The sequence below is a fragment of the Acanthaster planci genome, linkage group LG15 (genome assembly GCF_054643075.1).
Source record: "Acanthaster planci isolate LZ-2023a linkage group LG15, COTS_SCS, whole genome shotgun sequence".
Classification (NCBI taxonomy): domain Eukaryota; kingdom Metazoa; phylum Echinodermata; class Asteroidea; order Valvatida; family Acanthasteridae; genus Acanthaster; species Acanthaster planci.
Genome location: NC_141791.1, coordinates 14177807 through 14203054, shown reverse-complemented (window position 1 = coordinate 14203054; position 25248 = coordinate 14177807). Strand labels below are relative to the sequence as shown.

At 42.3% G+C, this 25248-nt stretch overlaps 2 protein-coding genes across 8 annotated transcripts in view; one reads left to right on the top strand and one right to left on the bottom strand.

Annotated features, from left to right (window-relative positions):
- LOC110978921 (tRNA (uracil-5-)-methyltransferase homolog B-like) overlaps positions 1 to 25138 on the top strand; it is a 78496-nt gene extending 53358 nt beyond the window's left edge. For 5 of the 6 annotated variants that reach the window (XM_087146786.1, XM_087146785.1, XM_087146784.1 and 2 more), the window contains 2 exons: positions 75 to 174; positions 599 to 25138. In XM_087146786.1, coding sequence (XP_087002912.1) covers positions 75 to 174; positions 599 to 719 — 221 coding nt within the window. In that variant the 3' untranslated portion in view covers positions 720 to 25138. The remainder of the gene's footprint in view (positions 1 to 74; positions 175 to 598) is intronic. The other variant, XM_087146782.1, reaches the window with a different exon arrangement.
- On the bottom strand, positions 1054 to 21126 carry LOC110978923 (nuclear receptor subfamily 2 group E member 1-like). 2 transcript variants are annotated; one of them, XM_022234263.2, is made up of 6 exons: positions 20986 to 21126; positions 13591 to 13833; positions 5335 to 5679; positions 4798 to 4901; positions 2915 to 3161; positions 1054 to 2489 (listed from the first exon to the last, which is right to left on the bottom strand). In XM_022234263.2, exons 1-6 carry the CDS (start codon positions 21053 to 21055, stop codon positions 2248 to 2250), a joined length of 1251 nt encoding a protein of 416 aa, XP_022089955.1. In that variant the 5' UTR covers positions 21056 to 21126; the 3' UTR covers positions 1054 to 2247. The 2 variants fall into 2 exon arrangements, with proteins under 2 accessions (XP_022089955.1, XP_022089954.1); XM_022234262.2 differs by lacking the exon at positions 20986 to 21126 and adding an exon at positions 14397 to 14595.
- Positions 25139 to 25248: the final 110 nt, after the last annotated feature.

Genomic DNA, 25248 nt, shown 5'->3' with positions numbered 1-25248 from the left:
ACGTGTTACAAGTCGCCATGCTGTAAAGTTCAAAATAGAGCAATGTTACTGTTTCACTTATTTCTTCCGTGTAGATCCCAGAGTTATACGTATCATCAGGAGCAGTCAGTCCATCAGGCGGCTGGTGTATATATCTTGCAAACCAGATGGAACTGCAGCTAGGAATTTCACAGAGTGAGTGACAGAACCATGACCCAGTTTTTGGGAGATTGATGAGTTCTGAGGAGGCAAGGTTATGGTCAACAAAAGCCAATGCCTTCAAGTCTTTTCACTTTGTTCAGTTGCGTAGTAGAAAGGGGAGTTGAATGGATCATCCATGCCCAGTACCCATGCTCAAGTATGTGATGATAATGTGATTGATCCCCTAGCTGTGTGTAAATTTGTCTTTAAACAAAATGACAAAGAAAGGTAAAGAAATGAGCCAAGAACCACGCCTGACTCCTTTTTACTTGGCAGCTGAAGTCACAAATCTCCCAACGTTCTCAGTTCTTAGTTTGTGATTCCCACTTTGACGAGTCTTACTCCAGGCCGTTAATGGCGTGATGTGCTGTATTATATAACCACAACTTTGTCCGTCCATTTCTCTTCCTCTTGACAGTCTTTGTTGTCCCCCAACCACCAGACTCCACGGCAAGCCCTTCACCCTCACCAGGGCTGTCCCTGTAGACCTCTTTCCCGACACCTATCACTGTGAACTCGCCCTTCTATTTGAGAGGTGATATCAAGGTAAACCTTGGCAGTTTAAGACCCCCCTCCCAAATAACTTGTATCTTACAGGTGCAAGACCTCATCAGGTAGTAATATACTCACAGTTCTTAAGTTTGATGCTACAATCAAAGGTGTAAATCTTCAAGAGGCATTTGATTTCCACTTGAACAAAATTGTTATGAATGAGGGTATACAGCCTTCTCGTACAAATGTTTCTAAAGTGGAAAAAAATTCTGTAGAGCAGCTACTACGAATGGCCACAAGTGGAGTTTTGTTTGACGGTGTGTCAGTACAAGTAGATTAAACCTCAGACTTCATTTTAAGAGGAACTCAAATCTTCAAAAGTGCGCAGGTTTTCAAAGCATTTTCAATTTATTGGTATCTTTATATAAGTTAAGTTACTACACCCACTTCAATATATTACATAATTTAACTTAATGTTAGATATTTACATCTGGTGCCAAACCTGTTCCCACAAACCCTTTGTACAGTGCAGTAAAAGGCCTGACTTTGCCTTTCTTGTTGTAGCATATCGTCGTAGCTCCAGTTTAGTTCTTTCGACAACAATTTGAAACGGTACCTCTGGAGAAATGTGGTACTTGGAAAGAAACTATTCACAAATGATTGTTTTTGTAAGTGACTTCAATCATGTCATAACACTGCATTAGTCATTGTCATGACAAGGTTTACATTCATCAAGAGTTGCAAAAATTCTAAAGGATAACGCTGATCTCAAATGTCTTTTATATGATCCTTGGATAGGATCCTGTTTAAAAATAAACCGTTAGTTTAAATAAACCTTTTTAATAGTTTAAATTTTGCCAAAATATCCAATTACAAATGTTTAAATAACAAAGAAATAACATCCGCCCCACAAAAATTCCAGTACTGAGCAAATAGTTTGTACTTAAAAGTTTAAACTATAGGTTAAAGATTATACTGTGTTCACAGAATTGTCTATTTGTTAAAACGGAGGTGTTCTTGGTAGTTTAAACTTGTCCAAGTCCTCTCCTCTTTTTTATGTAAGAATCAAAACAGCACACATTCATACAGGGCAAATGCCCCTTCTATAAAAGATGAAACTAAACACTCGATTAATGATTTCAAATTCTGCACAAGCCAAGAAGGGGTGGGAATGTATATTTAAAAGTCCACCCACACCATGACTCAGTTACTGTGATGGGATAGCAACAAGACAGAGAAGATAACTACATGTAGTTGGGAAAGTGCATTCAACTCTGAGTGTCAAAGATAACCCTCTGATGGGCAGTCTGCCCAGTTATAGCATGGACCTTGGAATCACTGATGCTGAACAAGTGTGGAGTAGTGTGTAGTCGTTCAGGGCTTGTTGGTCTGAAGCTCTTAGTGGAAGCCCTTGCTCCTATTGTTGCTTGTCGGAGATCTCAGCAGAGAGCAGCTTGTGAGGAGTGTGTTATACGTGACTCTCAACAGTAGCCCTTTGTGTGAACTAGGGTTAAATTTGTATTGCTTTGGCAAGAACTCCAAAGGTGGCCTCTGCATTTGTGCTTGGATCAAGTCTTAGCTGCTCTGAAACATGTCACTGAGCAGGCGCTCGATGGGGATGTTGCCAATGGTCTCCTTGAAGAACAGCCGCTCAATGAGCTTGCTGCTGACCCTCCGAAGGGTGGGGAGGATGAGAAGGAGGCGGCCAAAGCGCACGCTTCGGCCGGGGTAGGCATGGCGTATGTAGTCACTCAGCATCACTTGAGCTTGGTCCTGAAGGGCCTCCACCTGCTGAGGCTCTCGGACACCATGAGTGTCTGCTCAAGACAAAATAAATAGCAACAATTGGTTACTTCAATATCCTTAGGTTTGTTATACTATGTTAGTCTTGGTACTGATTGATAGTGGTAGAGTCCTATTGCAGATTGGACTGCCAGAGGATCATGGCACTCTTGTTCCTGAGCACATTTTACTTTGCATTTCTCTTGAAAGGGGGAACAGCACATTCTGATATACTCAGTGATCTTAAAAGAAGTAAATGTCTTTAGAAGAAAAATAAGTGCAGTCCAAGCAAAGCCCAACTTCGATCAAATGTGTTGATAGCCGTCTAAAATGCCCAGCACCTTTTCTGTGTAAATCTTGTCAAAATAGTTCCTGTGTGTCTGTGCATCTCTGCCAGGTGCTTAATTTTCCACTTAAACGTAAGAATGATATTAAGACAACCGTGTTAATTATTACCCACCCGGTCTGAAAAGCGCCACCGCTTTCAAGCAGGCAAACTCGGTGAAGTCCACGTCTAGCGCCCTCAGCCGTGCTACCACTTCCTGCATGTAGCGTATCTGGGAGGTCAAACGCGAGAGTTCCTCCCCCGGTGTCTTTTTATCGGCTCTTGGCAGGTGTTTGAGGAGGGTCTCTGTCTCCAGCGGGACGGACCACTGGCAGACACCGAGGAGGAAAAGATCCCTCCAGCCTTCCTCCAGGAGCAACACCTGCAGGCCAAAGATAAATGGCAAGAATTGTCAATTTGAATCACTGCTCTGTGCTCGGGGGTTGACGGCAAGAGATCTTGGCTTTACAAGATAATGTCACCAGCCTATCGGGTTTATTATCTAAGACTGGATCTAGGATTAATTTTTCTGAGTAAGATGACTCGGATCGAATGTTGTACACCTTACAATAAGCTCGCAGAATTTGATTTCTAATGTTTTTTCCCGTGTTTCTCAGCAGCAATGATTTTTTTAGAACTTTTTCTGAAACGTGTCATTACAACCTTGTGCGCAGTGCTAGAATCAGAAATTACAATCCTTCCAAGTTCCTTCGCCTACTCGAGGTGAAAAAATGAAAACACCCGTAGTGATGGTATTTCCTCCGACAAAGTGGCACTCCTAGAAGTGCAGGTAACATGTACGTGGTGGAAAATAGGCCAAGTTGGCAAGTAAGCCGACCAGTTGGACGAATTCAAGCATAATTTTTCCCCACGAGCTCGTGGCACGGCGCGCTTACACCCGTCAACTTGAAGTTGTTTCTCGCTAGAGGTACTCTAGGCGACAACACGACGGACGTTACTCTTAACATCAGCACGTGCCCACTCCAGGGTGGATCATTAACAGACAAAAAGGGCGGGAGACGTGAAGTACCCGCAAATGCAATAGGCCACACAAACACACACCAACCACTAAAATGGGAAGCATTGTTTGCGTGTCTGTAGCACAGACAAGGCTGTGCTGACTTTTCTTCCAACTCTGCGCGCGTGTGCGCGCTTCTGACATCCATGGCGTTGGAGTGAACGAGAGCTAAACCCCCTGAATTCCAGACTTGGCCTCTCCACGCTGTTGTGTCTTTAATTCTCCAGTCATTTATAACTGCCTCAAGTTGACAGTTTCAGACGTTTATACCGTCAGTTGGTTTCATGGACACGCGCTCCGTTTTTGCCTTCCTTTCTCTGTGTTTTTTTTAGCCTATGACAGCCGAGCTACTTGTGCGGACTGAACAAGGTTCGAAGTTTAGCTTGGCAACAATTTGTTTTGTTAGTAATTGTCTACGGAGGCGGGCTCCAGACACTAAGTTGGAATTGTGGAGCAGCGGGGTCATTTTACTTTTTGGCACACGCTTGCATTTTGTTTCACTAATCCTAGTTACAGTTTGGTAAAATGTGTGGATTTGTGGACAGTAGACGATAAATTAAAACAATTAATTAATAAACCAATAAATTTCCCCTTTTTTGACCTCACAAGAGTTTATTAGTTCTTATGTTGCCAGAGAGCATTTGTTGAAGATTTTCCTTTACTGTGACGTATTGATGGTGTTTTATCTTTTCCCTGTATAAGCTCGTTAAACCATGTACTGACTGCTTACTTTCGTTTCAAAGACATTTTGGAGTTTTAAATTCCACTTGATGGTATCATGACGTCATTATGACGTCATCATGTGACACCAATACATGGTATACTCAACAGCCGGGATTAATCTTTAATCAATCAAAAAGGGGGTTGGCAAATGAAGCGAGTTTTTGGACCATAAAAACGATTGATGCAAAGGCGGAATGTGTTTAATATGCTATACAGACAAGGTGGTTGTACTTTCAGTGACGTTATTTTGTTATGTTCCACATTCTAAAGTACATACCTGGTCGCGATATGGCAGCAGCCGGTAGCATGGGATATTCTTTGTCCACTTGACGGAGGTAAACAGGAGACGTGCCGCCACTTCGGGCATACTCTCTGGGCTGCCTGCCACGGGGAACACGGAGGAATGTTAGAGTGTTAGCTTGTTGCAAAATTGATCATCCCCATAAAACAGAGAGACTGTAGAGGTGGCAGGATGTCTTGGTAGTGGAGAAGGGGGATTGTGGTACGTTGAGGGCTCGTATGAGGGAAAGGAGGTCCGTCGTTGGTGGGAAGTTGGTGCTACTTATAATCGTGAATATGTTTGTGGTGAGGTTGTGGTCGGTAATTTACAATAGACCTACGGTATTGATTGTTTGGCTTGCAGTTGGATGTATCTTGTTAGTTTTCCATAGATGGTCGAAACTGTGAGTGACTTGTCTTCCCCGTCACTAGCGTGTCCTTTGTCCGTCAATGAGGTAGTGGTTTGGTCGTCATTGTCCAAGTCTGTAGTCTATTGTCGGTTATTTGACTGGACTTGTTTTTTAATCAGAATTACCTGCCATTGCTGTGTGGAATCCAACATGTGGGGTCCCTTCCATCTCTGCCTTGACCTTAGCCGCTGATAGGTCCAGAGCCATCGGACTCACATTGTACTGCTCAGCAGTCAACAGACTATGATAGAAAGTCCCATAGTACATGGAACTAGACACGTAGGAGACTACAGCCACTGGTGTGTTGGTGGTGGTAGTCGCGATGCCGTGGTGATGATGATGAACGCGTGGCCCGCCGTGAATCTGACCGAGGACTGGCGGGGGATCAGGGCTTGCAGACCCGGTGCTTCCATCGTCTGCCAAGGAAGGCTTGGGCTTGGGTTTGCGTGGCCCGCGCTCGTGTTGCACAGCTAGGTATTGGAGGGAAAGGACATCCAAATTGAATGGCATTAACACTGGCAAAGTGAACAAATAATACAGCGTGAGAAAGTTTTCTTCGGGTATAATAATAGTCGGGAATGGTAGCACTTCTTAAAACCCCTCGGTTTCAGATGTACGATTTGATTGTTATTTTGTACGGTTGTTTGCCTGTAGTTAGTTCATTCGTTAAATTATTTTTCTCTACCCTTCTGAATTCCTTTGTGTTCATATCTTTGAGCTTAACTACAGGCTGTGTCTACAGACGAATAGCTGGGGGGGGTTCTGTCCACAACCCGCACGACAAGGCCAAATCAAAGCTTGTCTGTCATGTAACGCTGTTCTGCCTTTCACTGTGACAAGGAAATCGATTTTTTTTTCAAAGGGACAATAAACCCACCCATTTGGTAAGGATGTCCTCCACCAGACTTTGTAACAACAAATCTCAAAAGTCTCAGTTTGTCAGCCAAGTTATTTTTGGGGCTAGCGTAACCGATGAAGCTGTTTGGGCCGACTTGACGCCGATTGGAGCGAAAACAATGCCAGACACGTGCCGAGTGTTTATTCATCTGTTCCTGGCCATGGCCCTGCCAGGGTCCGCTCAGGTACCGGAATGCTTGTTGACCACGTTCAAGAGTGCGCCTGGGACTGTGGGAATTTGGCTGGTTAGACTAAAACATGCTTGTGTTGTTGTGATTGACGTCTGGCGAGGAAAATTCAACTCACCCTGAACTGCCCCGGGAAAAAAATACGCGCCAATATCATAAAGGCTCGCGATTTTAGCCAATCTTAATATGGAGAGATTCAATTCAATTCAGTTTATCCTTCATATTTATAAAATATAAACTTTAAATTGCAGGTCACAAGCATATACAGTGTTCAACCATTTCAATACATTCATTAGTTAAACGTTTATTAGAACGTAGACACAACATCAAAGTTCACATTTACACCTTATAAAACGTAGGTTACATGTGCATTCATCTTGGTAATCAGAATACGATTGGTTGGTTTGTTAAGGCTCGGTTATGCTCGGCTACTCTCGATTGTCTTCGGCATGCTTAGGCTCGTTTGGTTGTGCTTGATTTCAGAATACGATTGGTTGGTTCGTTACAACTTGGTTATGCTCGGCTACTCTCGATTGTCTTCGGCATGCTTAGGCTCGCTTGGTTGTGCTTGATTGCAGAAAACGGTTGGTTGGCTCGTTACGGCTCGGTTATGCTCGGCTACTCTCGATTGTCTTTGGCATATGCTTAGGCTCGCTTGGTTGTGCTTGATTTCAGAATACGATTGGTTGGTTCGTTACAACTTGGTTATGCTCGGCTACTCTCGATTGTCTTCGGCATGCTTAGGCTCGCTTGGTTGTGCTTGATTGCAGAAAACGGTTGGTTGGCTCGTTACGGCTCGGTTATGCTCGGCTACTCTCGATTGTCTTTGGCATATGCTTAGGCTCGCTTGGTTGTGCTTGATTTCAGAATACGATTGGTTGGTTCGTTACAATTTGGTTATGCTCGGCTACTCTCGATTGTCTTCGGCATGCTTAGGCTCGTTTGGTTGTGCTTGATTGCAGAAAACGGTTGGTTGGCTCGTTACGGCTCGGTTATGCTCGGCTACTCGCGACAGTCTCCGGCATGTTTAGGCTTGCTTGGTTGTGCTGCGGGGAAGCGGTGCCCCATTTCTAGAAGATTCCGGTTGGTGCATTTTGGGAACGAGACAAGGGATTCGCCTTGTTTTTATTGAAAAATGACCCAGTTTCTGATTTCTTACATAGTGACCGGTCTACAGTCACCATTTGGGACCGTTTTGAGCTTAGCCGCATTATTAGAATTCGATTTTGCTTAATCACTTTCCTATTGCTCGAATTCTCGAGAATAAAATAGATAGTCGAGATAAGCAGCAAGTCCAGAGGCATTTCACTACCTATTCTCCTCCTGAAACTGGTTTCAGCCAGCAATTAAATAGGGCGTGAAAAATGCATTTTAGCCTCGCTGGCAAGACATTTCCAAGATCCTGGCTAAAAATCTCAATATTGTCATACGCGAGAAACACCGGTTGGCTTCAGGGCTACAGTGGTCATTTCAATCAAAGGGAGGGGGAAAAAAACAACTCATTGGAAATGATGCACGGCTTGTAAATTGAAGTCGCAGGCGCCTGCCGAGACGTCGCGGGAGGGTCCCCGGGGGCCTTAGCGCGCGCCGCACGCTGGTGACACACCCGTCTTTTTTGACGGCGAGCTGAGTGCACAGTCAACCTGGGCAGGTGCGTTCACGACCCAACACCTCTCAAAAATCAGAGAGGTGATGTCAAAGGCGAGCCGTGTTTTGCTTAATCTGTTCCTGTTCGTTGATAACAGGCTCTTGTTAATTGACTGGAGAGACTCTCCGTCGGTGACTGAAAAATATGAGTCATTTTGGGGACATTTTATCTTTTTTTTCATGACTGTTTCTGAAAATCCAAAAGCCTGTATAGTTCACTATTTTACACAATATCTAAACCATGAAATGTGTGATAGTGATGGAGTTGCCCAATTCTATTTTCCGAAGTGATTTAATGGGTTTCGGACAACTACAAATTTAATACTCATGACAGCTCTTCACATATGTTTTTGTAGTCGACAGATATATTCGTTTCTCATGAGATTGCAAAGTGTGCTCCTAGGGATGAACATTTCGAAATGATGATTTGGGTACCATTTATCTTCAGTACTTACTACTTGTGGATTGCATTTGATTCGTATCAGTTACTGTGCAATGCTACTAACTCGATTGATAGTTAATGTCTTCATTGTTACGGACAGTTAATGAAGTATACAATTGAGTTCTAAACTTGGTTGACATATGACATCGTACAATATTATATAACGATTTCTCTAGATGACTGTGGTTTTCATTACAAATTGCCACTCGTGTTTAGGATTTAGTCAACTTGGTTCGTTTCCCCACTCGATGAAATGCCATTAAATGGCCATCTGGAATGCTTGGACAAGCATAACAAATCGGAAACCCCACGGTGCCTGGTATAATACTACCCAAAAGGGCTTTGGGTTTACCACACGAAATGTTCCGCTCAATACACTCGCAAGGACATCAAAATACGTCTGTTTGTACAGAGATCCCTCACCGTAGTAATTGACATGAAACGAAAGGTCCGACTTCGCTCAATCCCGACCGGGCCTGGACCGACCTCTGCCCACCGTTATTTTGACAGCCAGCACGGGTGATCCATTTTAGAGCCGGTCGTGTTGTCTGGCGTGCCGTTCCACGGAGTTAGCTCAGCCGCCTGTGTAAAGATCGTGAGACCGCGGCGCGGTTTTTTCCCCTGAGTATTGCTTTAAATTAAACCTCTATCATTTGGATTACCCTGTCATTATTGACTTATTATTAAATTACCTCCGCGTCTTACCGCTGATTTTATTTGGCGGTGCTTTTTCTGAGGTAATCTCGCAGTGCTCGTGACTTGCTTTTATTTATTATTTTTCAGTACATTATAGCTGCGGTCCGTTTTTATCGCGTGTACTCTTTGTGTAAGCACCAAAAACATAATTTGAAACCTGTACTTTAGAGGGGTAAGGCAGAGTTGAGTGAATTTCTTCAGGGCATAATTTTCCTGAATGCTTTTTATTTTTACTGTAATGGATATTAACTGATCCATTCTTTAGTAAAAGTCGCAGTTTTCGAGCGTTTAACAAATGCTCTTCAAAAAGGCGCACACACTTCATAAATTTTTAATCCGTTGCACGTGGTCATGGAAGTTGGGTTAGCCATCCCAATCCTCTGATACACAGCTCTTATTAATTACATAAAATGAGGGTTGGCGTGTCGTACGGCACAAGTGCGCAGCACAGGTTAAGGACGCCGGCGTTTTGGGATCGACCAGTGACCGTGCTGTAGGCTGTTGTAACTCCCCGTCTAGCGTACCCTCGCGCCCGCTTTCATATTGAAATGCCTAGTCAACCATGACTTGTCCCCTTGTCGCCCGTCCATACGTCTCGGTGTTTTAACCTTTGGTGCGAAGTGAAGTGTTTCGGAAAGCTTGTGATGGATGGGGGTGTAGTGTGTTCAGGACTAGTCGACTGGGGGGGGGGGAAAGGCGGCTGTGAACATTATCGTTGAAACAACATCTGCCTCACGCGAGTTGAACACTGCGTTAGCCCTGGGGGCCGAGGAGGGGTATTCAAGCTGGAGGCATTTTGGGTAAATCCTCACATAGGATTCCAAAAAGGAGCCCCCAAAAGGCTTTGCACTTTTTCCCCTGCTGTATTGGTGCTGTAGAAAAAAACAGATAGGAGCCAGATACAAGATATTTTAATTGCAATCGATGCTGTCTGATCAGTGAGCAAAGCTAGATGACGCCGAGCAGTCCGCAGGCCGCTCGCTTGTCTGAGAGGCCAGTCAACCGTGAGTTGACGATAGACTAAAGACGTCGCCCGCTGAAACTTAAATGAGCTAGTTTTGGCTGGTAACATGCAAACTGTCCAATCTTTGTGCACTTCATCAAGGAAGAAGACTGGTCATAATTATAAGTTCATTTTCAAAACTTTCAAAGATAAAGTTTACTTGGTTCCTGGAGCGGAACAGGATTTAAAAGACTTTCCAGGGCAGACGGGTTGGGCATGGATTTTGTTTTTGACCTGAGTTTACTCCTATTTTTGTAAGTGCATGGAATTTGAAGCTGTGATCCTACAGCGGACCGCACCTACACAAAAAAAGAAAAGAAAAACGAAGTCGGGTAATCTTCAGAACGGTGCCTTTCAGCATCCGCAGTCTGTCTTCATTTTTTGTTGCAGAACACGTTGAGTGAAACAATCCACGCTTCAGTATGACTGAATACCGCCTCCCAAAATCCTTTGTGTATATGCATCAGCGACGTGCGTTCTATCCCATTTGCAAATCTCCCAATTTTGGGGTTTTAATAATTCATATTATGCAGGAATAAAAGACTGAATGAAACTATACCCACACTCGAATAGGGAACGATCGTATTTGGAGTGTTGTTTTTTTTCAGGACCCGCGTGTTGGCGCATACAAGACAAGTTGTTATTTCACGTCTGCACTTGAGCATGACCGTCGTTGACACAGCTTCACCGTTCACATGATTATTTTTTTGTAAACCTGCCGCTCTTATTCCGTTGTCATCGACCCTCACATTCAGAGTACTCGTGGGACAAATGCGGGAATTATTTATTCATTTTACCGTTCCGGAGATTTGGCTTTCTAATTGTGTGCTTTAAATATTTTCTGGGCTGTCAGACAAAAGGTTGTAGAAGTATGGTTAGGCCTAATTGCCGATGGTTCAAAAGTGGTTTTATTTTATTTATTCAATTATTTCTTTTTTTTTGGGGGGGGGGGTCGGTGAAAATTTCACAGCTGTGCTTCGGTTATTATCGAAGCGATTGTGTTACACTTTAAAACCTTTAATGAGACGCATGTTGTTACCGGTATCAGTTTTGGGTGTTTTTTGTTCACAAGAATGAACAAAGATCCCGGAAATGCTTGTTCAAGCGACAGATGCAGTTTTCACGATGGAAATTAATGTAGTTAATGTAAACTGTGTAAAAAAATAAAAGAAAAAATAAACAAAAAAACTACTGGTACAAATTAAAGAAAACGCGAATATTTAAAAGGTTTTGGGAGAATAGTGGGGGAAGATGTAGGGTCAAACTTTTTGATCAGTCGAGCACACCTTGGATTACATTCCTCTCGCGATTATTTCCAGAAATGTTTTTAGACTAAGGTGGGAAATAAGACACTGGTCATTTTGTAGGCAGGCCATGTGATGCTGATTTAAGCGCTTTTCTCTCTTGCATCGTTTAGCCATTCCACGAGAAAAGCTTAAAGAGATGGAAAACTGAGCGAGAGATGGTCCTATCACTAATAGGCTGAACAAGAGAGATGGTCCTTCCACTGATAGGCTGAACGAGGGAGATGGTCCTCCTACTAATAGGAGATGAGATGTGTTTTGTTGGCCTAAAGTCCTTCATCTCAAATCCAGGACGGCCAGGATGCTCAGGCCGTCCTCGAAACATCGAGTCCGCACTCCCTGGTTGTTCTAAGAACCACACCTCTTCCAAAAGAGATTGTTTCCATGGTGTACCCGCAAGTCTACATCTCAAAAGAGCCGCTGTTGTTAAAAAAATTGCTCCCTGTCTTGGTCCAGTTCGACGCTCATAGCACTGTTTTACATTTAACAATGTCCTTTGAGCCTTTACAAATTGAATTGATATAAGAGTTACCTTATATTATCAGTTATGGAAGACAAAAACTTGGAACCTAAAATTGTCCTTGATAGTCCTCTTCTTATCAGTGCTGGAGCGTATGTGTTATTTGCTTCTATTTTTGTACAGAAATGTCACAATTACAAAAGGTTTAGCTCCACCTTTTCATGCGATATTCAGTCCGAAAGTTGTCATTTTGCTCTGCCTCAAACTTCCAACCGGTACGTGCCATCCGTGTCAAGGCCGTTTTTGTACTGATAAGTTGAAGTCAACATTCTAATTATTTGTTATTGGTTTCAGTTTTTTTTACATGAATTCCCGCTTTCCGCCCCGAGCTAATTTTGGCGGGCTTGCGTGTGTTCACGCCCAGGCGTGAAACAGCGGTCGTATGGTTTAACCGCGAGAGTCACGGGGGAGTTTTTTATATTAAAAAGTGACGGAGCCAACACTAACAAGGCTTACATAAATATTGTAAGCAGACATTTAGTGGGTTACGAAGCACGAAAGTAAAGAAAGATGCTTAGTGAATAACTGTGCGTAGCTTACCAACCGGTGGTTAGAAAGTTATAAGATATTTGCTTCCATTTTATCATTCACTAATTTTAATTTGTAACGAATGAATAAGTTTTGATTTAAGATGATGGACTTTAGGCCAACAAACCGCATCTCATCTCCTCATACTTGCTAGAGCTATGCTTAAATTGACATTCAACCCAATACAGTCTAGCTTTCATTATTGATGAGTACTACCTGGCATGTATATTGCCGCTGAGTAATATTGAACTGTACATCTAGACTAGTTTTGACTTGAGTTTAGGAAGTGTTTTTCTGCTTCGTGACACGCGCCTGTTCGCATTTTCCACTTGAACAAAATTAGGCGCAATCAGTCCCTATACATCCGCAGCCTGACTGTCTATCGACTACCCCGAAAATGTGGGCGTGAAAAGAGCAGAAACTTTAATTTGGATTTTGCGTGGATGTGTGACGGCGCGAAGCCAACGACGTGGACATGATTTGAGATATTATTGGACGGGAAGATGGTTCATCTTATCGAGGTGTTGTTACGCGGCCTGCATGTCAGACGGTTGCAAAGTTAATTGAATATTTTTTTTCGCGAGGAATTTAATTTAGGCCTAATAACCGTTCAGATCGATTGAGAAGCAAGATGAAGTCGGAAAATCAGCTGTGTTTTCCCCTGATCAAGTTCGCTCATTGCTTGCAATTTTAAGTATTTATTGTTTTGGTTTCGTACCGTACCGACTGCAGAATATTAACTAATTATTACCTTAAATCTGAAGTCGATATTGTTTGGTTAGCAAACGCCATTTAAAGTATAACCCCAGGAGTTTAAGATTCAAGAAGATTGTAGAGCCAAAGAATTATCGGTAATTTAATTTTTCTCATTCCTTGTTTGGTGGTTTCATAGTTACCACAAGAAAGGTAACGATTTTGAACTTTATGGAAGACAAAAATTGCACGAAGTATGACAGAAGCCCTGAAAGCATAGTACTGCTGGATGCGATTCTCTATTGTTTATTTTTCCGAACCTTAACAAAAAGAGCCCTTTCTGTCTTCTTTTCTATATAGGAAAGAAAATACGGCAAACATTTAATAAACCTGCTTCTAATTCCTTCGAGACTGGAATTGTGTCCATAGGTTTGAGTCGAATTCAGTATAGACGAAAACTCACCATCTTTATTCATGTGAGCGTCGAAGCATTTCTGCAGTCGACATGCCCGACACTGGTTTCGATGGGTCTTGTCGATCGGGCAGCATCCACCTCCTCTGCCCTGCTGTTTGCAAGTGTAGACACGGTTGCGATGGATCGAACGCTTGAAGAATCCACTGCAGCCGTCGCAGGCGTACACACCGTAGTGCTTGCCCGAACTCCGGTCGCCACAGACTTTGCAAGGAATATCCAAGAGACGGTCGCCTGAAAAACGGAGACAGGCACTGTGAAAAGTGGGCTTGTGAATAGTCAAAGGACAAAAATGACCGTTGAGTATTCAGGACGATACACAGACGAGTTGAGATCTAAGGAAAGATTGAACAGACTGGAGTCGTAAAGGGGAGCGACAAAGTGGCAGGACAAGATTAGGTGAAACAAAGAAATTGAAATGCAAGAGTTTGATGAACGTCAAATGCAGAAGAACTGGAACATTGGAAGGAATGGCAAGCTGGGACATAGAAAAGAAACGAAAAGGGCGATGTAAGCTTGGAGAAATTGAACGTGGAGATCTATAGTGGGTGGCAGAAACAAAAACAAACAAACAAACGACAGGAAGCACGATGAACTAAATTATATTACGGGAAAGTCGCATGGATTTGAACCCAACTGAATCAACCAATAGTCAGTGAAATACACGCAGCGATGCTCTATAGACTAGCCTGTGAGGACCCTGAAAACTTAAAAGAATTTTGGAGGATTTGGAATGAACCATCAAAATGATGTAGCTCTGCTCACAAAACATTGTATCGTGTGGTCTTTGCGCCGACCTTTTCGCCATTCAATCCCTCGCCGGTCGCAGATGATTTCTTCCCGTCGGTTGGAGCAGAGTAGACGGGTCACTCCGGAAACTTCGGTCTGTCTCGAGACCTGCTCAAAAGATTCTTCGCAGGTCAACTTCATCGCTTTCCTCTTGTCCAGAAAAAAACTACTTCTCGGAACAAATCCAACCTTCGGATCACGGCTCATACAAAGTGATAGTGGCTGTAAATCTGTGCGGGTTTTTTATATACTTGGGAGGTTTTTGTTGTTGTTTACGAGCTTCGGTATGTTGAGGTTTAAGAGTGACTGGTCTGTAAAACAATTCAGCGTGCTGTGCGCGTGGAGGTCGCGGGGCAGCAATTAGATCACGCGTGGCAGATTACCGTGAGAAGCGCGCCCAACACGAGCCAAGCCACGGACATGGCGCCGCGCACGGCTCCTTAACAAACACGCGCCACTCGTATTGTTCGCTAGTTAAGACCTCAGCCCAGTTTTTCATTGTTTAAACCAAGAATCGTCCGACTAAGGTTGAGCTTAGACCATTTTTTCTCTATTTTCCATAAGGGGAACCAAAGACTAGACTTTGGCACGTGTAATATTGTTATTCTAGGGCTGGTAGGCCCCTCAATCGGCCCCATGCATGAGCCTGTTGGTGAAGGCTAGGCATCGGTGACGCGTGAACAGTTCAAACGTCCCAGATTTACAAAAGAGTTTTTGCTTGTTCAGAAAGTATTGCTTTGTTAATACAATTCACTGAATTTATCACCTCAAGCGGAAACGGATGAAAACATTGTCATTAATCGATCCGTGGAACATTTATCTCTGTTTGAAATAAATCTCAAAGTCAGAAGTGCTTAAACCATTTAATTTGAAGTTCATGCACGATTGTTCTCTACTTGTACATGTACATACCTTTTTGTTCGTTTTTTGTGACTGTTTTTTATTCTAGAACAAGTGAAACCAAGGCGCTCACGGAGGGCCGTGAAATGAGAAAATGAACAATTTCCACATGCATTGAAAACCTCTGCAATTGTCCATTATCGCCTCCCCCGGCAGCAATATTCAGTCGCATAGATTTGGCTGAAAACTGTACTGTGTATTGCACAGCTTTCAGGCTTGTGGGTCTGGGTCCTCCCCAGACCATAAACTCGTGAGCTTTCGGTAATTCAGGAATTTCCCGTTGAATGAGATTTTAGTAAATAGAGTTATAACAATGGAGCAGATTATATGCATACGTTACGGTTGGGGTGAAAGCTCAGCGAAATTGTGAGAAATCGTGCGATTTCGTGCAGTCGTATACCGTGGGAATCAGACCGAGTCATCAAAACTCAATTCACTTCTTTACATTATTGTGTCGATTATCGATATTGGTGATCGATATAATCCCGTATGAGAAAATAATGGTGGTGCCCGTCTCACCATGGATTTCAGTCAAAATAACAGGAACAATAGTTTGGTCAAATTCAGCGATGCATTGCCCATTCTCAGCCATTCATTTCAACAGCTGTTGTACTGATCTCTTTTCTTTTCGATTTTTTGATTCATAATTCAGGGTGATGGAGACTGCACGGCATTCCAGGCCTTTGTTACTGCACCTTTTGTTGTTGTTGACGGTGTTTTCTGCTGACACGTTTAGAATAAAACGGTCCGTTACGTTTCCAGAGGGGCGCAACAAACTTTTCTATAGCATGTGTCATCGTACAGGATCGAAGCAAATATTTACTTGGCTCGTTATAGGGTCACTATACTTGTTTTTATAAGATTTTTTTATTATTTGTGGATTTAAAAAACGTTTTTCTTTTGAAATATTTATAGCAGACATCGGTCTTCGTAAAACTCAGCTCATTACTTTTAATTTTCAAAGGACGAGCAAAAACATTTGAATGCCGCAGTTTCTCAATATGAGTTGTATCATTGCTGACATGCATCCGCTGGTACGAGATCGGCAAAATGACGCTCCGTAAAACTAAAGGTGTTTTCTCCTTCTGTCTTTTTGTTTCATGCTGTTGTCATTTCCCAGCCCATAAACGGGCCAGGGTGGCAGAAAGATGAGTTTCCCACGACAGGCATCTGTCGAAGCAGCCAAGCGCGCATAATCGGCTTGCCCCGGACACATTTCGACACTGTCAACTCGGCAAGTTCTGCAAGGTCCCGGATGCTCTCTTTTTTCAACACCGTGTCCTAAATTGTTATTGTGAAAACTAGATTACCATAAATGCCATGTTTTAAGTGTTCAATTGTCCTACTTGATTGTATTTGATTTGGTCCACTGGACTCGCGATGCAGCTGCTGTACTCTAAGTGAGCGACTTCCATATACAGTGTAGTAACTTCGAAGGTGTAAGAACTCGTGAGTTGGGGGTGAATCAAAAGCATCTCCCTACCAAGAATAGAAAAGAGCCTATCTTCTGCCTTGCATCATAAAATGAACATGACTTCATTACTTCAAGTGGAAATTCGAATTGATACCAAAAGGTTGTGTATACTCTGGAAAATCGTTGGTGTCGAAAGTGGCTTGTAAGGATTTCCTGGGATGGGCCTGTGGGTTCAAATGCAGTTTTCTCATGTCAATAATGCATAGACTTATCTCATGAAGAAGACTGACATAACTCCTACTCAACACCGAAGAGATTGCTTCTAACCCATCGATTGATCTTTTTTCTCTTGCATGTATCTTGCCTTTTACTATGGATAATGTGAACTTTTGGATATTATGATTAGTTCAAGATTGTTTCACTATTTGGAGCTCACAAAAATCAACTTTAATGGTCTTTATGATTTGTACAAATTATTTTAAAGTGCCTCTTGTGTGTGTCCTATCGAAGGAACTGATCAAGTCTGTTGAAATCGGAATTTCAATAACTTTCATCGTGAGAACGTGTTTCCTGTCGTGCATTGTCAGACGAGTTTGCTCGTCAGTACCCAACCAAGAGATTGTCACCTCTTGCCCAGTGAGCGCCTGCGTGATCTTCGAAGGCCGCGGTCGACCGGTCCTTGTCTAAAAAAAAAATCAAACCCCACGAAGCCTGAAAATCTGAAGTAAAAATAGTCGGGACAACAGGTGTTTGTCGGTGACAAAAGACGATGGTTTCTGTGTTGTTAAATTGACTAGTAAAAATTTAACGTGTGATCAATTTGGAGCAAATCGAAGCTTTTGTTTTCTCAACAGCAGATTTCCGGTGATTGTTTTGTTATAAGCTTTACGTCTGGTCAGGCTGTTGCTCTGATTTTGTAACCATATCGTGGCCCAGTTGCTTCGTGTCAATTTTTGCTTTGATGAAAGCTGTGAATGAAGCTTGAGATTTTGTTGCATTTTTCTTACCAGTGTTGTCATTGGTTCCTTTGTCATAGACATTTTGAGTTTAAAATTGATTGGTTTTTTGGAACATCCGTCAGGAGAGAAATTTGCCAACTTGGAATTTAGGCCTATATCGCTTCCCTAAAATGTTCCACAGACGAAACCAGAAAACTTAACTCATCGGCGCAGCATTGCGTGGACAAAGTAAGTCTACAGAATTTGGTAAACCTTACGCCAAGGACCTTCACAGCATTGAGAGATTTGAAGTGGTTGACTATGGGCTAGTTTCAAGGTCAAAGGCTCGAAACCTGAAGTTATTGCGGAACACTCGAGAACGCGATGTAGCGAGCAGCATGTGGCCGGCATGAGGCCCACCGTCTCACACGGGTTGATCGCTTGGTGTTCAAGTGGTGAAGAGACGGAGGGTTGATGGACTTCACCAGTGCATACACTCCCAGCATGCAGCTGGTCGATTCAAGTGATTGGCTTGTTTTTCTGGTATTTCTTCCTACTCTTTAGAATCACCCATTTACCGCAATAACTATCTCAGTGTCAACATTTGTGTTGTTTCGATTTTCGATTGTGTACAATTCGAGTTTATAGGGATATTTCAGCTGAATACGAATTACGTTTTTCCAGAGTAGGCCTATTGTTGGAATTGCGTATTGGAAGAGGTCTTTTCACAGAAAGACAGTAGTATAAGAATTCTGTAAAGGGCCATTCATTTGAAACATTATTTTACAGTGATAATTATGTTCTTTTTTAAACCTTGGTTTATTTTAGTTTTGTTTTGTTTTGTTTTTGCTTTTCTAATTTTGCTGCTCTGAGATTCCGTAATATCTGCAGAAAACGCCAACAATAAGTTGACCACAACCCATCCCGTATGTTCTGTCTCCTTCCCTTAATTATGTATTCGAAATTATATTCGCAATTTGTTAAGATCTTTTGTTCGTCCCACCAATCGTAACCTGGTGAGATTTTCCCACGATGTGAGTCCATCATACACGATTGTGGGTCCTCCTGTGTCGAGTTATACAGGTGTCACAACATAAGCCCTCTCATCAGCTGGTCTGTGTATCTTCCCGTTCACTGCGCATGCGTTGCATATCACATGATCAGTGCTTTCGTGCCCTTTGTCTCGTCTGTTAGACTATCAATACCCGTTTTGGTCCCTTCTCTAGCTTTGATAGCTAATTACATTACAAATAATGCTGTTATTTGCTTTTCTATCGTCTTTTGGGTGCTTGTCTTTGTCAGTGTGGTTTACTTTAAAGTAAAACGAGGATTTAACGGAATGGAATTTGTTCAGACCAGACGTAGTTATGACATGACGCTGACTGAAGGTCTTCTACCCAAAAGGTGTTAAGAGAGTGAGAATCACCATTCTATTACCAAACTTTCCCACGGGTTTTGTCGCAGCGCAGCACTCTTCAGTCACTTGATATTGTCCTGCCTTTCTATTGGCTGTCTGTTGTTTAAACCACGCCCATTTCAATTCATGCCGCGAATAGTTAATTCTCATTGTCTCCATTAACGATTTGCGATGACAGGTCGACAAGTTCTGAAATATTTCTTCAAAACGAAACGTCAATCATTGTTCACGTAGAAAAGTTTCAGTAACTTCTCAGGTTAAATTCTTTATTAAACATGAACGAATAAGCGTACTATCTTATTTGGAAAGACGAAACAAAAGGTCCACCATAGTTTTTCACTCCCAAATCTTTTCCCTTCATATGAGATTAGCTTATATTGTAAATTACTTCCCAACAGATGACACCAAAATTGTTCTGCCTTTCAGAATTTAACTCTATCTCCAGTGGGGTCATTTTATAATCAAGAGAAGAAGAGATGAGCTTGATTTACTTGGTCTTCACCATGCTGTACGTTTATCAATCTAAAAAGAAGAAGGTTTCAAGATGTTTGATTCAAAGCAGCAATGGATTTGACTTGCACTGAGGACCATCAACCACCCCCCCCTGCAAAAAAGCAAATTATGAAATAGTGTGCAGTTTGTAGTGTATTTTTCCATAGTTTTATTTTAAACAAATAGCAACCGACTTTAGGCAGCCTGGGCAGTAAAGTCAATAAAATGATAGAGAGTTTCTTTCTAAGTGTTTGAAATTACTCCGTTGCTGGCAACTTTCCAATCAGTCTCCGATTTGTCGAACTTCATCAAGTAAAAGCCGATTTTGTTTGGGTCCGTATTTTATGGGAAAGCATACAACGTTGCTGTAAAAACCGTTGAGAGCGGTTGTAGTGGACGCGATGGTTAAGTACCGTCTTCACATCCGTTAGGCACCGGGGGATAGTTAACGGATCGCCGGGGGGCGATGGGAGACAACGCACCTGCACAAGACTAGGGCCCATAAAAATCACCCCGGTCCGCTTCAACGACTGGAAAGAGGTGTAACTATGGCTGCTCTCACGGCTTGCTCTCGTAAAAATGCAATTTTCATGACAGGGTAAACTTACAAGTCAAACTATGATGTCATACAGCTGGGCCCTGGAGTTTGTGCCACATATTTATTATTTATTGGAGAAACCGTCGAAATCCTGAACGCGTGGGTGTTAGTCTTCGCGAACTAACTAACATTAGCTTTTCAGCTTGGATGTACCATGGATGGTAATAACATTCATTTTTTATCACAATCACTCGGAGCTTACTTGCCAACCAACGAACTTGCCAGTATATCAACGTCTTCTTTTCTTGTCCTTTTTGTTTACAAGAGATAGACGCGGGGAATTCATCTCGACAATCTTTAATCAGTAAAGCCAGACGTAAAGTTAAATCCAGCAATCTTTTCTTTAAAGTCAGAATTGATAGATTTCTTGTACATGTATTTTAGAGTTCCAGTATTGTTGGTGCTGCAGGGATAGATGTTTACATCGAGTTGTCGTTTCATTTGTGATTTGTGCTTACATCTAATCTGCCTAAGTCATTAAAAAGCGCCAGACTTTTTCTATTGGACTTTTACGAGCGCACTGACTTGTAGGTGTCGTTTTTATCAACTAGTTTCAGTTTGAAAAAGACTTGGCTTTAATTTTTGGGGAAATCGAAATCAGAGACAGTTGGTTTCGGATAAAACATTAAAATTTAAGAGGAAATAGCTGTGTGTTTCAATACTTTTTTAAAAATTGCCCAGTTGAAAAATGACATTTAAAATGACTTTTTCAGTGTTCAACAAGTAAATGTTGTGTGATCCTATCAATTCAAATTTCTTGATTAATGATCGTAAATGACGTACTCATTTTCTTTCTTTGTTACGGAATAAGCCTTGGTAAGGAAATAAGCCCACTCACCTGTCTTTGGTACCGGGTGAATCGACGCCATTGCCCCACCACAAGCTGAAGATGAAACCAGATCAGTCATTCCGGAAGATGATACTTTTAAAACTACACTTCAACTCAGAATTGGCTCAATTTTTTCTGGCTGCTCAGCTTGTCCAAGTTTGTATTCTCACAGCTCGTTATTGGTGAAGTAGGTCTTTGGTAAGGGTTAATTTCGTCTAAGTCTAAGAGCGAAATGTTCATTGATCAGCCGCGCTCTGTTCTTTCCGTCCTGTCGATCTAGTCGCTCCCGACACGCTGTCCGAGATATCTCGTCAGTCGGGCCGTATTTAAACGAGAAATTTCTCCAGCGATTTTATTTAACGTTTTCTTTTAGCTGTCGTTTACAGAGAAAGTTACAAATATCATCGCGATGGGAATTCCCCAGGTGTTTGCCTGCTGAAGACAAGGGGCTGAACTGCGTTTAAGCACGGCGCTGATTGGCTGAGCAACCCGTTCACTGAGGTACTCACGGGTCGGACTTTTTGATGTTAATAATAATGTGTGTTATGTTATGATGGTTGGGCTTGACTATTATTATGTACCATTCTACGCGTGCTCGGTGTATTACGTCACCAACTGTGTACTTGGCATGTAGTGAGCCTCTACGTGATTACTGCTTGTGCGTGCACGTATATGAAGATTGCAGAGTTGCGCTAACAAACTTAATTGTAATGCAAACTTGATGTGGTTAAATCGGCCGATTCCATTGTTAGTTTGCCAACGTCAGGTAACAATATGATCGGTTTCAGACAGCATTCATGTAGCTCTTTTATTTTGCACATAAATCATGAAAGTTATCTTCACCCGTGGCGTGGGGGGGGGACTTGCCCCCCGTACATTCTCTCATTTTTTTCATGAGTTGATAGTGCCAGCACTCTCACAACCATGATAGTCCGCTTTCTGTGGGGGTAAGGACTCTTTCATAGATGGAAAAATGGAGACAATCGCTTCAAAAAATATGTATCCTCACACTCCAGACTGAAAACGGGTTGACGCCATTGCACCTGCCTCAGCGATTGTGTTCTGGGATAGTCTCTAAACTTGCGAGCAAAAGCCGTGACGCGTTTGACGTGATCATATGGATTCCGTGAGGGACTTGTTGTGAAAGCACTGCGCATGACAGCACCTACTGTAGCACGGCTGGTAAATTCCCTCAGGTACGCATTTGCGAGGACGTCTATACAAAATCATAACAAGATCAAATTCAGCACATTCGTCAGAGTCGGTGTTAAGCTAGCGTTGCTTACAGTCATTCCGCATCGGGCTTATGGTAATGACATGAAGTCATGTTGTTTGTTTAATTGATACGAAACACCGCCCAATGTGAAACCGAGCTAATATATGAATTTCCATAAGGTTTAGGGCCTAAACAGGAGGAGTTTACTCAGTTCGTCTGTTGCCTTGAATTGGATCCTAACTTCAGGAAAGCCAAAAGGAATTTTATCAGCACTCTGCGTTCAGGCAGGCGAAGGTAGATATCCCAGGGGAGTGGGGGAAGGGCCAAATGAAAGAAGATAGAACACCAATTTGTTGGCAAAAAAATCAACACTGACCGCCTATAAACTTTTATCCGATGAGTCCTTTGCCCCCTTCTCCCGGAAATTTCCCAACCCCGGAAAAAAAGAGGTTGCCCCCCCCGTAAAGATCCTGTTGACGCCTACTAATAGGATCGATTGACTACAACCTTCTTTGCCTATGCTTTAGGGGGGGAGGATCAGAGCAATGAGTGTAAAAGGATGACAAAATAAGTGACTCTTAATAATGGCCATGACGTCAATGATGTTGGCGGTATTTGGCCAGCATACAGCAGTTATTTGGTTATGCTGACACTAAAGAGAATCGTGGATCTTCAAAGAATCACGGAAGTAACGATTTGCGTTTTGGTTCAGAGATGGCCAGAAAATAAGGAATAAAAATTGTCGAGACACAGACTTTAATTTTGTGTCGAAAACAACGCAGAAGCGACTCCGGTTTTAGCGTGTGTAGGCCTACGGTTGCAATTATATTTTGGACGCTAACTGCATGGACCACAGGATGCCAAACGAATCGATAAAATGAACCAATTACCTGATCGATAATGACGCAGTCACTTCAGTTAATGTAGCATTAATCTAATTTATCAAAATGACAGCGTTGGTTGGCATATTATCCACCGGTTTATCGAGTTAACTTCTCAGCTAGAGATTGCAAGCTGAGATTGCTTGGTCTGGAAGTCTGTGGTATCGATTGTGTTACTATTAATGCGACACTGAGTAGGTGGTATCGATAAAGATGTAGTTATCAGCTCGATATGTGACATTTTGAAAGCCATTTGGTACATGCATGGTACGGAAGGAAATTGTAACAAAAAAAAGCCATGCAGTATTGTTTTAATACACCCCGTTTTCTTTACGTTAAATGTCTGCTTCACCACTTTCATTGCATTTTGGTGCCTTTGGATTCTTTGTACTATGGAGATGTGCATATTCATCAATAAACGTTGATGTCATTTCAGACAGTAACCTCAACGGTGCGGCCATTTCAACCCCAACACGTGTAGAAATTCTGGATATATTGCTGTCTTCAATTCTCTTTCTTGGCGATTTTTGTTTCAGCACATGATGGTTAAGGTAGTAACTACAGGTTTCTGGCAGATATTTTAAGTGTGACGATTTTGGGTACGTAGTTTAATGAACGAAAAACCCTAAAATGAGCAGTGTTCTAAAATGACATCAATTCAATAGTGTCCTCATTTTGTCAAGAAAAAAATGGCAAAATTCACACACTTGAAAGGGCACTTTTCAGTAAGGCCTCGTAGCTGACCTAAAAAGGATGTCAGATAAAGTTTGCAGATATGTAAGAGGCGGAGAAAGATGCTCCCAAGTAAAATTTATGTCCTGGGCCAAAAGAGGCGCAAATAAAAAACGGACCTGTTGATTACTTCATTTCCGCAAACGACTGAGGGTTTACAAAACTTTCTTGTTGCCAGCTTAATTCATTTTCAACCCCATGCTACTTCCTAATCTCCGTACAGCTCTTTCTCTGATCCAGTGAACGCCATACGGTCAAAAAGCGAAGCCATAGTTTGGGCTTTATTTCATTTCCGTTCAGCTGAAATTTATTCTTGGCAGCGTCGTCGATCACAGGTGAAAAGTGTTTGGAGGGGTGATGCTAGTCCCTAAGGCCGGCATGTTTGAGCACCTCTGCAGTGCCTTTATGTAGCCCCTCTAAACCTACGAGACAGACAATTACAGTGAGGAATATAGTGGCATGATTTCCCATTTGAATAAGGCAGACGTGTGGTGGGGGATTATGTGTCTTCGAACAAAGTCACGGACTATAACAAAAAGGGATAACTTGACCAAAGACCGTGCCCGACATGGTCGGCTACACACGGGTATTAAGGCACTCTCTGCGTACCTCTGCCGACCGTGTTCAAGTTACGAATTGTTTGAATACACGTTGATGACATGAGTTCAAGAACTGGGTTTCGATGGAATTCGATGACCATGGTAAACACTGTCACTGGTCATTGGCAGTGGCCCCCACCAATGGCGGTTACAGTGATAACTATTGCACGGAGCCACTGTACTATTGTCGCTCCATTCAAAACCCAACCCAATCCCTTCCGCCTATAAAGAGGGCCATTGAATGTCACGTGAAACGTCTCTGAGGCTCAGCAAATATTGCCAACAAGTTTGTCTAGTCTTTGGCTGCTCCTCTCTCCCGGTAAAAAATTACTAAACCATTGCAGGCGGTACATACAAAATACTTTTTTATCTGATGTGTCTCAGAAACGTTTTCGTTGTAGTTTATCTCGTTAACATTAAACGTCAGGAATTATTCACATGATGTTTGTTTCGGGAGATTCTAATCAATATTTTATTTTCCTGATCGATGAAATTGGAATTTGTGGAATATGAATCAAACATTATGTGTATGCATTGTATCAAGTTTACGATGTTCTGTCTGTATTAAACTTTGGTGAGTTTTTGATGCAGTCATTTTGAGGACACTGATTTTGTTCCTATAATTTTTGTAACAATGTAAGTTTGTATAATGGAGAGCGAAAGTTAGATGACATTTCATGAAGACACCTCACTTTTTTAGCAGTAAAATATATCCTATTTTGCACCTTGCCTCACGTTGCTTTTCTACACGTGTGTATGGATCAGTGAGCTAAGTCTTCCCACAAATATTGTTAGTGAGCATATTTTAATGCAATTTCAATCAAAACTACCAAAGATAAACGTT